The sequence below is a fragment of the Pipistrellus kuhlii genome, unplaced genomic scaffold, assembly GCF_014108245.1.
Source record: "Pipistrellus kuhlii isolate mPipKuh1 unplaced genomic scaffold, mPipKuh1.p scaffold_m20_p_1, whole genome shotgun sequence".
Classification (NCBI taxonomy): Eukaryota; Metazoa; Chordata; class Mammalia; order Chiroptera; family Vespertilionidae; genus Pipistrellus; species Pipistrellus kuhlii.
In genome coordinates, this window is record NW_023425404.1 from 33,308,095 (window position 1) to 33,326,577 (window position 18,483).

Sequence of the window (18,483 nt, forward strand, 5' to 3'; positions counted from 1 at the left end):
GACTAACTGCCACCCACTTTCCTCTGCTAACTCTCTCTTCCCACTCCTGCCCTCACCCCACCCACTGCCTCCATTCTGCAGGTCCCAGATGTTGTCCAGCTGCAGGAGGGAAGGCGTGGACAGGGAGCCCACGCAGGTCTGGGGAGGCCTTGCTTACCTTGCCCCAGAGGGTCCAGGCTGTGGAGCATGAGCCGGTACATGGTGCTGCGGATGGTGCTGTTGTGCAGAGAGGCTGAGCTGCTCCCTCGGGTCAGCACGGACGGGAGCTGAGCAGGAGAGAGCAGCACAGGCCTCAGTGGGCCCCTGCCCAAGCCAGGTGGGAAGCCACCCAAGGGCCCCACTGAACACTGCCTCCCTCCCGGAGAGATCAGAGGGAAAGCACAGAAGCGTTTTCCTGGCCTCACCTTGTCCTTCACGTTAACCAGGAGTTTCACTACTTTCTTCTCAGCCTCCCTCAACTCTTCCAGGACTTTAATTCTACAGACCGAGTAACTCCCTACGGTCTCAAAAGGGAGCAGCAGACAATGTGCTCTGAGGACACCACATTGCCAGGGTTTTTCCATCTCCCCAAGTGCATCCATGGAAGCACACACTCACCCACACACCACACAGCAGACCCTGCACATGGGAACAGCCCTTCGCAGTCCACGAACCGCATCATGGTGCTTACCACCGCCTCACTCCCAGAGATAAGGAAACTGGGATCCCTTCTACAGAAAAGGAAGTGAAAACTCAACATGTTCATGTGGGGTGTAAATGAAAGAGTCAAGACTAGCGCCCAGGTCTTCTGATCCCCAATCCAGATTTTTTTTTCTACCCACGTGCTCAAGAACATTCACAGGCGCACACACATCCTCACATCTATAGCTGCAGACACAGATGTGGCACATACAGATTTACAAGGGAGCATCCCAAAACAGGCAAACACTTGCTCAGTCTCTGTCCCATCCCTCTCCAAACCCCCCGCCTCCATAACCACCACCCCCCACCTCTCACCTTCCCCATCCCTCAGGCCTTGAACTCTTCTGCCATCTAGTGGCTGTGGTAACACAGTACTTTACAACTGCCCTGGGGATTTTCTTTAGATGGGGAGATTTCATTTAGGCCTAGCCACTCCTTTCTAAGGTCCCCATACTTCTTCCCAAATACCCCATAGGCCAAAGGCAGCTAAGACATTTTTTCACAAACCTCAGACTGCCCTGCCCCAGTGCTCTCTGATGGTTCTCTTAGTCCTGGGCATTCCAAAGCCACAGGTAACTAGGCTTTTGATCAATCATGGCATGATGGGGGCTATAAAGTTAGACTTGAGTTCCTCTAGTCCAGTCATTTACAGATACAGAATCTGAGGCCCAAAGCTCACACAGCGAGCTAGTGGCAAAACAAGCAGTGACATCCAGCTCCCAAACCAGCACCTTCTCCAAGGTCACCTGGAGCCAAGAGTCCCTCGCTCCTTCCCAGGCTCAGCCTGGCAACACCCCCAGGAGGTTCCCAGGCCTGAGCCCCGCCCAAGATCCTCAGCATCAGGGCCACTGTGCCCTGAGTCTGTGGCTGTCCTTTAAGACCCTGCAGTGTCCTCACCGGGCAGACTCTACATGGCACCCACCTTCAGCTTCTTGTTATCCTGTAGCTCATCCATCGCAACTGCCCCATCACCTGGCTGCAAACAGGGACAGTAGTCAGAAGATGTTTGGAATGACCATCACTCTTTCTTCCTATCTCCCTCTCTCTCCAGGAAGCCCACGGGTTGGAACACAAAAATTCAGTAGAAATAACCTGGCCTTCCACAGCCTGGCTTCAGCCTGCATACACCATTCCCAGTCAGATGAGTCTACTCGCGATAGTCCAGGAACACCACCTGTCTTCAGGTCCCTCAAATGTGCCATCCTTTTTACCCAATTTGAAACCTTCATTATGGGGTGCCCATCTAATTCTCTTTTATAGACTTCTATTCTTTTCCTTCAAAGCACTCTCCCCACTTTGGGTTATTTGTGTTATATGTATGTTAGCAAACACGCAAATAAATCTACTGCCCCACTAGCATCTTGAAGTAGACTGCCTATTGCACTTACAATGTGTGTCCAGCACAAAAACTCTGCCAGCATTCAATAAATATTTGATAAATTAATGAATGAACTGTCTTCTAATATACCTTAATCTATTCCATGCCTATTCCCTTGTTCATGCCTTCTCTGTCCCTCTGTATGCCCAAATTTTCAGATATAAAACTTTCCCAAATGGCCCCATCCACCTCACCCTCACTTCAGCTCATTCTGCTACATCTCTCCTCCAAAGCTTGAAAACAACAGTGAGCACATTTTGTGGTACCAAAATCTGGCTCTGTAAGACAAATAAGTGCTAGTGTCCTGGTGAAGCTGCAGAGCAGCCCGCTGGGAAACAGCCCTAGAAAATCAGGTTGAAGGCTCTTTAAGCCCACGGTGAGTACTAGCTGGATTCCTAGCTTGCCATTTTGCATTTACTGTCATTTTAACTTTTTTTTAAATCACTGTTTAAATTTTCACATATATTTTTTGGTCATGCAATGAACTTATGATGCAGCCATCTCTGTTCCCCTGAACTGTATCCTGTACACAGTAGGTGCTCACTACAGCTGAGTGAGTAGCTACTCCTAACTGGCCTCTAGCGCCATCTTCAGGCAGCAGGGTCACCTATGGCTGCCCCCAGTAACTGTTTTTGTCTTCCCATTGCCTCTCCCACCCCACCAACCTCCATGGCTAGAACTAGAACTGGACTTACCACACTCCCTTCTCTGTCCAGCTCAGAAAATATGGAAAATAAATGCCTAATCCAGGGCTACCCACTCATCCATCCACCCAATATGTTCATTCACTCAGTTCTTATTTCCTGAGCACCTGCTTGTTTATATGGTGCTGTGCTAGCAGTGTAGGAATACCCAGATGTTTAGGACATGGAATCTATGTTCATAAAGGAATCAAGACACATGATAACACAAGCACATGAAAAAGCAAAATGTGTTTCAAGAAATTAGAGGGATTGATAAAGGTGCTGTGCTGGGATGGACAAAGGAGGTTTCCTGAAATAGGTACAATAGAATTTGGGTAAGCTCTGAAGGATGAGGGGTGGGGGGAGTTTGAATGCTTGGATACAGGCTGAATGAATGAATCAATGAACCAAGGAACAAATGAATTAATGTGTCTTGTTTCCCTAGTGTAGTGGTTATCACGTTCGTCTCACAAATGAATGTAACAGAATAGAAATAATCAACAGAATAGAAATAACCAGAGGATTATAAGTTTTGAGTATAGCCAATATGAATATGAAGGGGAGCACTGTGGATTTTTTGAACAACACCCTGACTCTTTCATGACATACCTGTAAGATTATTGGGCTACTGGAGTCTACCGCACTGACCCCACTGGCTCAGCCATCTCCCTGTTTATCATAACCAATCTTCATTCAATGAGTTCTTGGAAGCAAAGAATGATGAGGGACCAGGCTACCCTTTGGGATGGTTGGATCTGTCCACAGAGGGGCAGGAGAGACCCACTTTTGTCTCATGATGCCCATGCCTACTGATTTCTATGTAATTCAAGTTTGTTCAAGACAAAACACTTTTCTCTGGCTTCATTGTATATACATCTTCTAACCTCAGTACGGGCTTCTAACTTACTAAAGCTTTTCACTGCCAGTTCCTCATTCAATACTACTAACTCTGAAATAAATAAGACTGGTGTTATTACTGCTATTTTGATAGATGAGAAAACAGATGCAGAAAGATTCTGTGATTTGCCTGTATTCACAAAGGTAGTGACAATTCCAATCTCCCAATCTCCATTCGAGGTTTTTTTTGTTGTTGTTTAGTTTTTTACTAAATCACTTTTCTTTTCCCAAGCATAAGAAAATGAGGTCAAACCTATATTCCCTAGTGGCTCAGTTTCAAATTATTGAAGTAAATGAAATGTTTGTCTACAGTTGGGTATGGCTGATGGGTCCATTTATTGGTACAGTACCAGCAATCAGGTGTTCTCAGTATATGCCTTATTATAAACACATTCCCACATCCACCTCTCACACCACACCTTTCTCCCTCCTCTTTTTTCAGCATCATCACCCCACCTTTTCTTTCTCATGAAAATCAGCGAAGGGGCTAAGGAAACTGAAGAGGATGTCTCCATTCCAGGCAAGGGATGCATTTTGTGAGAATGAGCAATGGGATCCCTTGCAATTGTTCATGGTAGCCCCTCAGGGGGCTTGTCCTCCTGGTTTTCAAGTTCTATCTCCCACTATGTAGCATTAGCTAATCATTTACTTCTCCCCTTCTAGGCACAATCCCTGACACATTTCCTGAACCACACATTTTAGTCTGATTTTTAAAAAGCATTCTTCAACAAATATTTACTGAACCCGTGGTCTGAGTCCTTTACCCAGGTTACACTCTAGTTGGGGACACTTCACTTTATTCCTTCATTGAGTATAGGCTTTCACAATGAACCACTCATTTGTCTAGGCTGGACACCCACAAGTCCTCCCTCTCCCTCACAGCTCATATCCAACTAGTTGTCAGACCTAGTTCATGCAAGTCCTCAAATTTGGCCTCCTCTTTCCACTCTCCTGCGACAGCTCCTAATTTCTGATCTGTTCTCCTTCAAGTTCATTCTCCACCTTTTAGCCAGTGATTTTCAGAGCAAAGCACGTCATTTCATTCCACTGCATCCTGGGAGCCCACTGTCCTTAAAGAGAGCACAGAAGCCTAAGCTGAGCACACACCAGCTTCCTGCTTACCTACAGTACAGATCAATAGAAATAGAATGCAAGCCACATACATAATCTTATTTTTTAAAGTAAAAACACAAATAAAATTAATTTTAATAATATACTTTAAACTATCATATCAAAGATATAATTCGAGGAACCAAGATGGCATAGGAAAACACCTGAACTTGCTCTCTCGCACCACCACTTCAAAACTACAACTAAAAGACAAAACAGATATCATCCAGAACCACGGGAAGGCTGGCTGAATGGAATTTATACAACTAGAAGGAAAGAGAAAAGTACACTGAGACTGGGAGGAGGTGCAGAAATGAAGTACAGAGGTACAGAGGCCCTTGAGGAAAAGGGCTGGCAATTAGGCACACTGTTGTCTTTTTCAACTGGGAGGGATATACAAGCTTCTGGCTGCTATATGCTCCAATTCTGGGAGAGACTCTGAGGACCCAGACTCATACCGGGAGAAATTAGACTATCTGGCATCAGGGTGGCTTTCTCTCAGAGGTGCTTGAAGCAATCATTGTTGTTGCGTGGTGCCGCAGGACACAGAGACCTGGGGAACTCTTTGGGGCAGGGTTAACAGTCAACCATTGCTGTTTGATCCACCCTGGTGATTACTTGAAACACCACCCTACCCAATTTATGACTCCACCCAAACTGTGGATAGAGGCTTTTGCAAATGAATGGCCTGGACTTTTGCAATCTAAAACCAAACAAACTGCAGCTGGGTCAGAGAGCCCCAGACCCTCCAAAAGAAGGCCCAAGGCTGGACAGCAGCTTGTATTGCTTCACAGCTGGGCCTCATCTGAGCACCTCCAAAGCCCAAACAAAGAGGAGAAATCTGAAGATCTCTCTATAGCTCCAGCTGGGTGGCCCCAGGCAGTGGCTGACTTTGCACCTCCTTGGAGATCCAAGAACCAGTGTACCCTGTGGTTAGATCACAACTCTTCACATCCATAAGAGTCACACTCAGGGGGCAGATTCAATGAGCACCAAAGCCCCACTGAAGCAAGTCTTGCCCCATATGGTTGTCTCCAGCACAGTTCTCCCATTGTAGACACAGCTGATCCTCATAGCCAATTGGCCGGAGGCCAATTTCTCCCAGTGATACTAATAATAATCAAGGCTTAACTACAACAAGACTGTGCACACAGCCCACAAAGGGGTGCACCAAGAATGTCCACCTCAAGTAACTGGGCAGGCTGAGCCACTGGGCCCTATAGGATACCTAGCACACAAAGCCACTCTATCAATTCAGAGAAGCAGCCAAAATGCAGAAATAAAGAAACAGGTCACAAATGAAAGAAATGGAGGGGGGAAAACTGGATATAGAGTTTAAAACCACGGTTATAAGATTTTTCAAGAATTTTCTAGAAAAGGCCAATAAATTTAGTGAGAACCTCGAGGATATGAAAAAAGACCAACTAGAAATTAAGCATACACTGACTGAAATAAAAAATAACATACAGAGATCCAATAGCAGACTAGAGAATCCCAAGAATCAAGTCAAAGATTTGAAATACAAAGGAGCAGAAAACACCCAACCAGAAAAGCAAAAAGAAAAAAGAACCCAAAAATAAGAAGATAGTATAAGGAGTCTCTGGGACAACTTCAAGCATACAAACATTCGAATTATGGAGGTGCTAGAAGAAGAGAGAGAGCAAGATACTTAAAACCTATTTGAAGAAATAATGGCCGAAAACTTCCCCCACCTGGTGAAAGAAATAGACTTACAAGTCCAGGAAGCACATCTTTTGTGTTGGAGTGATGGTCAATTTGCATATTACCTCTTTAATATATATATATATATATATATATATATATATATATATATATATATATCCTTTTTTATCCACTTGTCTATTGATGGGCAGTTGGGTTACTTGGCTATTGTAAACAACGTTGCAATGAAAATAAGGGGTGTATATAGTCTTTCAAATTAGTTTTTTGGGTTTCTTCAGGTATATACCCAGAAATGGAATCACTGGATCATAAGGAAGTTCCATTTTTTACTTATTTTAGTCATATCTATATTGTTTTCCATAGTGCTGACTAGCCCATTTCAAGAGCTCAGTATGTTGCTAGTGGTCACCATACTAGACAGTGCAGCTACAGTCTCTTCACACTCTTGTACCCTGGCTTTTACATATACCTAGAAGACTCCCTTCCCCTTCTTCAGTCAGCCAACTCCTGCTGGTCTTTCAAGATTCCACTAAGAGTCACTTCCCCTAGGAAGCCTTCCCTAACTCTCTGATCTGTTGAGATGTCCATTCTCTATGGTAGGGGTGTCGAACTCAATCAGAGAAGGGGCCAAAATCTAAAATCCAGCCTAAATCGCGGGCCGAATGGTTTACTGAATAGTCATAAACTGTCATTGTGATGGAAACGCAGCGGAGTGCAGTGATGACAGCGCGGTGCGGGCCACATTGCAAGGCCTGGCGGGACGGATTTGGCCCGAGGGCCTTGTGTTTGACACATGTGCTCTATGGTACTACATCCCTCGGAACTTACATGTGTCACTACACATGATATGGTACTTATTAGTTTTATATGTCTTTCTTTCACACAAGAGGATTTACCAGGAAGCTGATGAAGCTTAAGCTTCCGGACCCACTTCTCCCTTGCCAAGGCCTTGTAATTAATTGTGTAGCAATGGTTTTATTTTTTATTTTTTTTCTTAAAGTGCCCAGACTCACAAAACTTGGATCAACTTCCACTCCTTCACTAGGCTGAGCTCCTTGAGGGCTGAGATTGTGCCTTATTTCTTTCTCACTGTATCCTCAGATTCTACACAGGCTTCATACAAAGAGACTCAACAAATGTTTGCCAAATGAAAGATTATTAGGGCTTAATCTAGACCTCCTCCTTCTCTTTCAGAGTAGCATCAGCCAATCCTTGATTTTAATTACATTTGCTGGTAGATCACAACTTTCTATTTCCAGTCTAGACCTTATTTCTAAGTTTCAGGCTATTTGTGCAACTGCTTCTTAGACATTCCACTTGAAGATAACACAGGCCCTCAAACTCACTATTCCAGAGTGAAAACCCTTGAGTCTCCCTAAACTTGCTCTTCCTCTAGTCTTCCCTGGCACCAGCAAAAACCTTGACTTCTCCTGCTCTCTCAAACTTCACATCCACTTCATCACCAAGTCCAGATGATTCTGTATTTAAATCATTTCTCAAATCTCTTGGGGGATATATATGCTGGATGTCCTCAAAAGCCTCCTAACTGAAGCAGCCCCACCCTCCCTCTGACATTACCCTGTATCACTTTATAATACTTACTAACCACACTGGCCTCCAATTCTTTCCTCTAATGCAGTGGTGAGCAAACTCATTAGTCAACAGAGCCAAATATCAACAGTACAACGATTGAAATTTCTTTTGAGAGCCAGATTTTTTAAACTTAAACTATATAGGTAGGTACATTCTTATTAACTTAATGAGGATACTCCTAAGCTGGCCTAAGAGCCACACTCAAGGGGCCAAAGAGCCGCATGTGGCTCTCGAGCTGCAGTTTGTCAACCACTGTTCTAATGCATCGAGCTCTTTCTTCACCCTGAGCCTATGCAAATGCTATTTTTTCTTCTGGAATTCTTTAGAACATGGGGTGTTTTCCTTCTCATTCTGCAGACCTCTACATGGACTTATTTTCCAAGAGGTCTCCGCTGCTCTCTCTCTCAATAAAGGGGACCCACCTACAGTCACTCCCCATCACATGCACTGCTTACTTATTTCCTTCACAGTACTTGTCACACTCTGAAATTATCTTCTTAATTTATTTTACTTGTTTATCATCCATATGCCTACTCCTCCACACTAAAAAATGTTCTGTTGGATTTAGGCTTCCAATTTATATAGGTGACAGAGCATCTGGAACTCTATGCTGTTCTTTGTAGAATACCATGAATACCCCATTTCATATTTAATGCCATTGTATACATTAGTAGAAAATATACTATGTTGTATGAATGCATGTAAAATCTCACCTGCAAGTATACCCACACCCGTGAAAACAATAAGATATTGGACCAGGCATGATCAATTTTCTGTTAATATTTTAATTTTCTGTTAATGTTTGTTTCTTATGTATTCACTTTGTCATCTGCTAGCACCCACTAGCAGGGGAACACTGAAAGTTTAAGAAAAAAAGAAAAGAGAGTTTAAAATTGGGAATTCTATTTTTACCATCTTTTCCTGACACCTGAGGGGAAGCTGACTACTTACTATTTAAGGAGTTAAAGGGAACCCTCAGCCCAGGCTAGGTGGGCTCTTTGAGAGCACAGTGGGCTCTCTGCAGCCTCGCATGCACGGGCAGGATCCACAGGGGTGGGAGGGGCCAGGAGCTGCTTAGTTGCCCACTCCCACCCTGTCTTCTCAGCAGGCAGCTGGCAGTACTGATGAAAGCCCTTGGGGTAAATATCCACCTTGACAAAAAAAAAAACCTAAGGAGGCCCCAGGTTTGTCTGCTTGGAGGTCCTTTTGGTTGGTTTAACAAACAATCCTGTCAGGAAGACTACAGCTCCTGATGCCTTTAGGAAAGAATGACAGACTTCCCTCTAGAGCAGTGTTTTTCAGCCTTTTTTGGGCAAAGGCACACTTGTTTCATGAAAAAAATCACGAGGCACACCACCATTAGAAAATGTTAAAAAATTTAACTCTGTGCCTATATTAACTATATATAAAGTAATTCTCTTGAATAGGAATCAAATAAACACAAAGAAAGTATTTTATAATTACTTTATTATGAAATATTAAGTAAACAAAATAGTGAAAAATTATAAAATTCTTGTCTTGTCTGCACCTACGGCACACCAGGCAACATCTCGCGGCACACTAGTGTGCCTCGGAACAGCGGTTGAAAAACGCTGCTCTAGAGTTTCAGAATCTGAAGTATTTGGGGGTCAGAATGTGAGCATGGAGTTTTCCAAGGGCCCACACCAGACTCATTCCCAACCTTGCATCCCTTCTCACCACTGGCATCCCCAGGGCTATCTTCTCAATCAGCATTTCATGCAAATGTCTGGTCCTCTCTTACTAAGCTCATAACGCTCTTTCTAAAGAAGGGCCATCACCTTTCAAATATAGCCCTAGCTAGTTTGGCTCAATGGATAGAGCATCAGCCTCTGGGCTGAAGGGTCCTGGGTTTGATTCTGGTCAAGGACATATGCCCAGGTTGCGGGCTCAATCCCCAGTAGGGGCATGCAAGAGGCAGCTGATCAATGATTCTCTCTCATCATTAATGTTTCTCTCTTTCTCTCTCCCTTCCTCTCTGAAATCAATAAAAATATATTTTCAAAAAAAGACCATCACCCTTCAAATACAAATAAGACTTTTCAGCCAGGCTAATTCCTCAGTTTTGCTGTTTGTTTGCTTTCTGTGAGTATGCAAAGTCAAGGCAGGTCAGATACTTGCCATTTTGGGTCAGAACAAATACATTGAGAGCTTCAAAATCAGGTCTAAAGTTTCAGAGCAAGCTAAGTTAGATTATGTTGATAAACAAAACATTTACTATTTCCTTATTGGGGTCATTCCTCAAACTATGCATATCAGTTTGACGATGTCTAAAATATTTTAGGATTTGATTTTTTTTTCAGCCAGTGTCAAAAGAGAGATTCTAAAATAGTTGCTATATATCTGATGATATATATAATTTATTTTTTCTGAAAATACTCAATTAAATTCTGATTAGAATCATCCCCTAAAACTTTTATCCTGGTTCTAGATTATCAGAGCAGAATAAAAAATAAAGTGAAGCCAAAACTGGTTTGGCTCAGTAGTAAGTAGAGCATCAGTCTGCGGACTGAAAGATCCAGGGTTCAATTCTGGTCAAGGGTGTGTATCTTGGTTGCGAGCACATCCCCTGTAGGGGGTGTGCAGAAGGCAGCTGGTTGATGTTTCTCTCATCGACGTTTCTAGCTCTCTATCTCTCTCTCTTCCTCTCTGTAAAAAATCAATAAAATATATATAAAAAATAAAATAAAATAAAGTGAAGATCCTCCAGCTTAGAAACTCCACAGGAACCAGTTGTGTACATATTCAGACCTTCAGAAAGGAAAAAGTTTGTTGCTCTTAAAACACCACGTGGCCATTCCATTCATTTACATATTGTCTGTGGCTGCTTTCACACAACAGAATAGTTGTGACAGACTATAGGGCCTACAAAGGCTAAAATATTTAGTATCTGGCTCCTTACAAGTCTGCCAACTCATGCACTAGTTAAAATATTTAGTACCTGGCTCTTTATAAGTCTGCCAACCTCTGCACTGGTTCATCCCACTTACTTTTCAGATAAGCGATCTTAGGCCTGGATGACAAAGTGACTGTAGCACTCTGCAGTGTTCCCTTTATTACAAATACTCTTGTCTTTGCCTGTCCCCTCTACTAGATGGGACACAATCTTTTTATTTCCCATACTGATTTTCATTTCAGTGCTTAAAATAAAGGTTTGTTGATTTACATTAACTTGCTCAGGGTAACAGGGATAATTACAAGTGGACCCTGGGTTAAAACCCACATGAACCCACATGACAGTCAACTAGCCATGTAACTTTGGCTGAGATAATTATCTTATCTGAGCCTCTCAGTTTATTCATCTGCAAATAGGTATAACAATCTATTCCTTGTGGAGTTTTATGAAAAGTTGTGGAGATAACGTATGTATGGAATAGGCCCTCCATAAGTATAGATTTCCTTTGCCACTCCTTTCTTTCACAAAACTGTTAGGGTTCCCTGAGGAAATTAAACCAAATACTAGTCGTTACAGAGCTTTAGCTAAGGGTGAGACCCTGGGCCCAGCCCTTTGGTAGATACAAAGTTTGTTACCCAATCAGTGGCAATGATGAGCAATGGTGTGGCTGCCCCCTCCGCACTTCACCCTAGGCTGGCAACAGAGGAAGGGGAGTGTCTTTCCCGTTCCTGTTTCTCTCCAAGAAGGAGCCAATCCCGCCACCCTCTGCTTCTCTTCGGACTCCTTCAACGTCTAAACAGCTGACCTTCCCTCCCCAGCCAGCCTCCTTGGCTCCCTATCACCTGTCTCGCCTTGCCCCACTTCCCTCTGACTTCCTCACCTGTGGAGCTCAGCTGATTAAATGAGCCCCATTGCTCTGGCTCCCTGCTTCTTGAGGTGATGCTCAAAGAAGGGGCCCATTAGTGAGGGAGAGGGGTGAACCAATAAGTCAGTACAAGTGAGGAAGAGAGCAAGGTGTATTCGTTTTTATACTTAAAGTAAAATAATTTGCAGGGATAAGTACATACGCTTGCATAAACCACCATAATGAGTCCCAACCAAGGTTACTAGAACAAAACTGGGTTTTCAGAGAATTGCTTCATGAATTCAAAACAGAATGGCTTCTCCTAGCTGTCAGTGAAATGCAGGATAACTGATCTCCCTCTAACCAGATCACAGGTCTTAGCCAGCCAAACACAGACATAATGATACAAGCAAAGGCAATTCCCTCTTTCTCTGGCTATAAGAAACCTGGGGTGAAACTCCAAATCCAGACAGTTTTAAAAACCATTTCAAAACAGGTATAATTCTTGAGTTATTTGGACTAATTTTTAGCAGTCAGTAGTTAGTGCTGTGAAGTCTAAACTATAGGTTTTTAATTTTAAATAAATATAGATTTGCTTTCAAATATAGCCAGTAATTCAACCCACTTTTAAAAACATAATTCTATTCATTAAAAATCATACTGGATCTGTTTTGACAAATAGCTAAGAACAGAGTTGTAATAGCACCACTCTCACTGGTTGGCAAACAGCTGCTATGAAGCCCTTGAAAAGTCTTGGAAGGAGGTTGCAAATTCTCTTTTGAAATCATGATTATGCTTCACACCATTGGGAAGCTTTGCTCTGGAGGTGCTCTGACAAAATGACAAGTTCAGAAATTGCAGAGTTTAAATAAAAACAGAACTACTATGAAGGACTGGGAGGTAAGCCCAAGGCCTTTTGAAAACTGCTGGCCTGGTGTGACCAGCAGTAAATACTTTCCTCAGAGGAGAGGACCAGGCTCCGTGGTCACCCCCCGCGTAGCCTTCCCTGAGAACTGCAGTAGAGGCAGGCCCTGCTTCTTCATAGTGAGTGAGGGGACACTCTGAGCCTCCCCTCCTTTTTTTAAGTCTCTGGCTTCATGAAGCAGTAGTCTTGTGGGAAATAGGGCCAAATAGGAGGTTAGGATACTGGATCCCAGTTCTGGTACCTGCCAGCTGTATGACCTTGAGGAGAACATTTCTCCTTTTGGAGCAATCTTCAAAAACTTCAAATAAGGCAACTGGAGCTCAGTTGATCAGATCAGACAAATAACCATTGTGCTGGGCCTACCAGAACTGAATTCACGTGGACACAAGATATTATCAATGACTATTAGAACTAAACAGGACCTTTTGGTGATGAGCTGGAGTTTTTCATTTTCCCCTAAATAGATGAAGGGACCTTCCCGAGGTCACATAATTAGAGGCAGAATCGTTACTTACTAACCACACTGATTAGAACCCAGGTTTCCTAACTCTCAGTTCCCTGTCCCGACCAGAACACCACATTATCTCAAAAATCCTAAAGGAAGTACATTTTATCTCCTTTGCATCACGTGTCTCCCAGACATGTTGCTGAGTTTTGTCTCCATCCTGCCCACTCATCAAAACTGCACTGGATTAAGTAGCTAAGTCCTTCCACTGTTTGCACGCAAAATTCTGCTCACACCAGTGGCTTCACTGAGACCTGATGCAGGCAGGCTCTGAGCCAACCTTTGCCCAAACTCTAGCTTAGGAGCAGGAGATGAATGGAGTCTGTGTTCCCTAGGGTGCCCTCACTTTGGAGTCTCAAGGAATAAATAACTTTGAGATGAATTTTCAGAAATCACCTCCCCAATTTAATCTTCTAGGTTATTGAATCATGCGATGGATTTAGCAGGAAGGCCCCTCATGGGCCAGAGGATTTCTCGGAAAGGAACAGGAGAAAGCCCCAGGGTTAGCACACCTGGTAGCTGGTCCCCAGGTAGCATGGAGAGAGAGGTCTGCACCTAGCACTGGCTTGTCAGTGGCTAAACGGAGCTCTCATCTTCACTATTTTAAAAACAAAACAAAGCCAAAACAGTCTTCCCCACTTCTTTCTTGGACCCCATCCAAGACACCGTTCCCTCCAAGTCTGGAATGTGAACAAATAAGATTAAATGAAAGTGAGGGTACTAGATAAACCCTAAACACCATGCACATGGAAGCGATTATCATTTTTCCCTGCCTGATATCTCCTTGGACATTTTCCAAAGCCCGGCTCAAATATAATTTCCAAAGATCCAGCCAGACCAACCTGGTTCAAATTCTGACTCCACCCCCTATTTGCTGTGCGGCATTGAACAAGTGGTTTGATTTCATTAGGCCTCAGTTCCTTCTCCTGCCAATGGGGGGGGGGGGGCTCATAATAATAACCATTTTATAGGATGATTTGGTGGGGGTGAACCAAGGTCACTGTCTAGACAAAGACCCCAAAATAGTGCTTGGCAGAGAACAGGCCTCTAAAAGTTGAATGAATAGCAAGGGAACCAGAGCACCCGTCTCTTGAAGTCTGACCCAGCACTTTCCATTTTTTAGTCCTGGTCTTTGCTTATCCATTTGCCCCAAAGTGGCTAGAAAAACCTGAGCTACCCTGTTCTTACCTTGCTGAAGTCCTCCAGGGCCACGACCTTGGCCACTGGCCTCCTGCTGAGCCGCTCCTTCACCCAGAGCTCAAGCTTCTTGTTCCACTTCATGGTGAACACATAGGAGGCATAGGCCAGCAGCAGCATCACACTCTCCCACCAGACAATGAGGCTGTCCAGGAAGAAGAGAATGAGCATCATCAGGTCAAGGATGTAGAAGGAGACGTCCCGGAACAAGGGCCACCAAGTGAGGTGGAGGATCTCCCGGGAGAACAGGCTACAGGTGCCGATGACAAAGAGGATGTTGAACACAGCAGAGCCCACAATTGTGCCGATGCCCACATTGCTGTAGGAGATGAAGACGCCCATGAGGGAGGTGAAGAGCTCGGGGGCAGAGCCTCCAGCAGCCATGAACGTGGCACCTGCCACATCCTCAGAGATTTGCAGCTTGTCTGTGATGACACCCAGGGCTGGGACAAAGTACTCATCGCACACGACGGCCAAGGCCACAAACACGTACATCATGCCAAAGATGTGCAGGACTACCCAGCCCTGCCTCCGCTCCTCCACGCTGAACAGGTCTGGGGGGTACTCGCCATGAGGGTTGTTTCGCCAGCTGGGGTGCGGCGCTGAGGGACTGGGACTGGGTGCCTCTGAGAGCGGGGCCATTGTCAGTCTGGGGGAGGGGGTAGTGGGCAAGGCTGGAGCTGGCTCCACATAGTGACGAACCTGGGTGGCCGGATTTGCCCTGATGCTGAGGGTTGCTGAGGTGCTTGGTGCTGTCGGAGGTTTCTTCACCAGCCCCCAGAAGGTGGCTAAGGATAATTCAGCGGTTGGTGTACTGGTTCTGGTCGAGGGATTCCTAACCCTGGTGCTAATTGTCCCATCAGAGGTGGCTGCAGTGTGCTCTAAAACTATTCCCTGGAAAGTCGTCAGGTTGTTCTTTCCCACTAACCTCCGTGGATGGGTTGAGCTGTTATTGTCCACTCTTCTGGGGGTAGTCAGGGTGTTCTTATCCACTGTTGTCCTAGGAGAAGACAAGATGTTTGTTTCTGTGTAATTTTTCAATGAAGCTGGAGTATTATCAGTTATGCTCTTAGCAGTTGGGGTGGTTTCCTCCACTATTCCTTTGGAGGGGCTGGTCTCCAATATCTTGTAGGTTGCCACAGTTTCAGTGTCTTTCACTGTTGTTCTGGGCGTGATCCCATGGCTTCTTGTCATTGCCAGGAATGTGGATGGGGCCTGTGGGGATTGGATGTATTTTTTTACCTTTCCCCTTGCTTGAGTTGGGTGAAACTGCTTCATTTCTCCCTTGGGTGTTGCTAGGGAATAACTCTTTATGGTTGATATGCTTGAAGTTGGGGTGTAGTGAGTCAGTACTCCATTTGGTCTGGTTGGGGTGCTTTCCTTCGTTCTTTCTGGGCGTGCTGCAGTTGGGCTGTAGCTATTCTTAGGCACTGTTGGAGAGATGTTGGCTATTCTTCTGGGTGTATTGAGAGTGTTCTCCATTGTTCTGCCAGGTGTTGATTCTTCCTTGCCCACTGTGCCGTGGGGCTCCAGGGTCTCACCCTCCAGTTCAGAACTAGCCCTTGGAGGTTCACTGCTCACCGTCATCATCTCACTGTTGGGAAGGTCCCGGCTGGCCAGTTTGACAGGGTAGTGGGAGGGGAGGCCCAGAGGGCTCCCCAGGTGCTGGTAAGTGGAACCAATGATCAACATTCCCAGAAGGAAGAGGAAGCGACTCCACTGAAGCCGTTTTGGCAGGAGTAACCGCCTTTCCTGCGTCCCCATCCTGATCAGTTTCCCCATGATGGCTTGTTATTCCAGGTTACAGAAGGCCTCTCATTCTCTTCACTGAAAGAGGAGGGTTGTTCTGGGATTCAGGTTGGTGATCAGGGAAGATTTCTCCATGAAGCCCAGCTAAGAGATATCCACAAACCTAGAGAGAGGGGGGGAATTAAATAAAAGAGATTATCTGTCCCTAAGAGGAATGTTGGGGTCCACCAAACCCTCATCTGGAAAGAGTAACAATTCATTCAGGAGCCATTGTGGTAGAAGATAGTTGTCTCTGTTAGAACAAAAGTATCTCTGCCGCCTGCTCAGGGGGCAATGCCTGCTCAGGGGAAGAGTATCTAGAGGCCCTCTGTGTCATGGAGGCATGCCAGCAGCCTGAGCTGGTTCCTGGGCTGAGTCCACCCAAGACCTGCCAGCACTCCTTAGTCCTGAATTGCTGGGAGCTCATATGTGGTTCGTGCCCCAGGCCACAGATCTCACCTTATTAAAGGCACAAGGAAAGTAAAAAGACATGGTTTTAAGCTCTGGACAAAAAGAGGCAGCAATAGAAGACAGTGACAACTCTGCATGTGTGTGTTGTTGTTTTTTCAGACTTACTTAAAACAATTCCACCATATCATCCAGAGAGGATAAAGCTTAAAAGTTAGTGTCATGTTGCTTTCAACAATAAAGATTAAAAAAAGAAAATAAAATGTCATGAAGGTTCTCAGACAGTGTAAAGTGGTACAAGGAATATTTAGAGTGAAGTCAAAGGCCTGGATTCCCAGCTCTGCTGGTGGGAATCTGTGTCACCCTGGATAAGCTGAGCCTCCATAATATATATATATATATATATATATATATATATATATATATATATATATATATATATATTGCAAAAATTATCTCTGGAAGGACATCTAGAGAAAGGAAACTTAAAGGCTAGGGGTCAGTATAACTCACTGTTCAGTTTAACCAGTTAGCTTTTTATTATATAGATAGTATCTTTTAAATTTAAATTATTTAATTTAATAAAGCATAAATGACAGTAGTAATAATAATATCTAGCTATGTAAATAGTAACAATACCTATACCATAGGGTGAAGTGCGGAGGGGGCAGCCACACCATTGCTCATCATTGCCACTGATTGGCTAACAACCTTTGTATCTACCAAAGGGCTGGGCCCAGGGTCTCTGTAACCACTAGTATTTGGTTTAATTTCCTTGGGAGAGTAAACATAAGATCAGTGAAAAGCACTGTATACTGGCAGAATCAAATGCTACATAAGGGCTATTTTACATAAGGACACAGGAGGAAAGAACATGAAAGGCCCTCAGAGAATCCTCAGTTTATCAAGGGCACTGAGACCCAGCCCAAGTAAATATTTGTTAAATCTCCAATCAATATCCTCAGATTATTACAAAATAGTGCCTAGAAATTATCAGTTTTGCATATGGGAGATGAGTATCCCATAAAATCTTAGGTGGTTAAAGGTAGAAGACATTACTAACACAGTTTAGTGTAACCCTCCATTTGAGACATGGGGAAACTGAGGTCCAGCCCTGACCTGGTTGCTCAGTTGATTAGATGTGAGTTCCATCCCTGATTAGAGCACATAAAAGAATCAATCAAAGAATGCATAAATAAGTTGAACAACAAATCAATGTTTCTTTCTCTCAAATCAATTTAAAAAAGAAGAAAGAAACTGAGGTCCAGAGAGATGTGACTTGCTCGGTGTCACACAGCTAGTGAGTAGCAGTCAAAGGAGGCTTCTATACCCCAGTCTTTCCAGCAGATCACACTAGAGATGCAAATGCAATTGTCTTAAAGAGCACAAGAGGGGCAAACAAAGAATTACAAAATTAGTGTTTCTCCATCTTTGTTCTTCATTCCTATAACTTTCCACCATCTCCCTGTCAACCCTGTCCCTTACCATAAATTCAACGCTTTGAATCTCCTAAAGAAACTTTGGAGGGTCTCTCTCTTTCTGGTATGCCTGTGTTATATAACAGAGTTGAGCCGGCACTGTACTACTTAATCACCTACCTTCAAACCTGGACATCTGGGTGTCTTCTCACTTCTGGAAACTTGTCAAAATCCAGGATCTCAGAGAGTGGATCTGAAGCTAGACAGCAGGGACTACCTCATTCTCTTGTCCCCTGCTCTCTTATGGAATCCTAGCTGAAGACAGGTCGGGAGTGAAGGGCATCTCAGGGGAAGAATATCCAATCCCCGCTAATACCCCTTCTAAGAAGCTTATCAGGGCCTTATACAAGTTCTGGGTCTCGGTGCCCCTGCCAGAGACTAAGAGGGTGCCCCTTCCAT

The 18,483-nt window shown here is 44.3% G+C and overlaps 1 protein-coding gene across 2 annotated transcripts in view; it reads right to left on the reverse strand.

The window, feature by feature from the left end:
• The window catches only part of SLC24A1 (solute carrier family 24 member 1), a 35,063-nt gene that overhangs the window by 13,514 nt on the left and 3,066 nt on the right, over positions 1-18,483 (reverse strand). Inside the window, exons 1-4 of one of the 2 annotated variants that reach the window (XM_036438553.2) lie at positions 18,205-18,329; positions 14,402-16,322; positions 1,604-1,657; positions 158-266 (exon numbers count right to left, since the gene is read on the reverse strand). In XM_036438553.2, the coding sequence (XP_036294446.1) occupies positions 158-266; positions 1,604-1,657; positions 14,402-16,192 (1,954 nt within the window). In that variant the 5' untranslated portion in view covers positions 16,193-16,322; positions 18,205-18,329. Of the gene's footprint in view, positions 1-157; positions 267-1,603; positions 1,658-14,401; positions 16,323-18,204; positions 18,330-18,483 lie in introns of those variants that run through there. The other variant, XM_045581443.1, reaches the window with a different exon arrangement.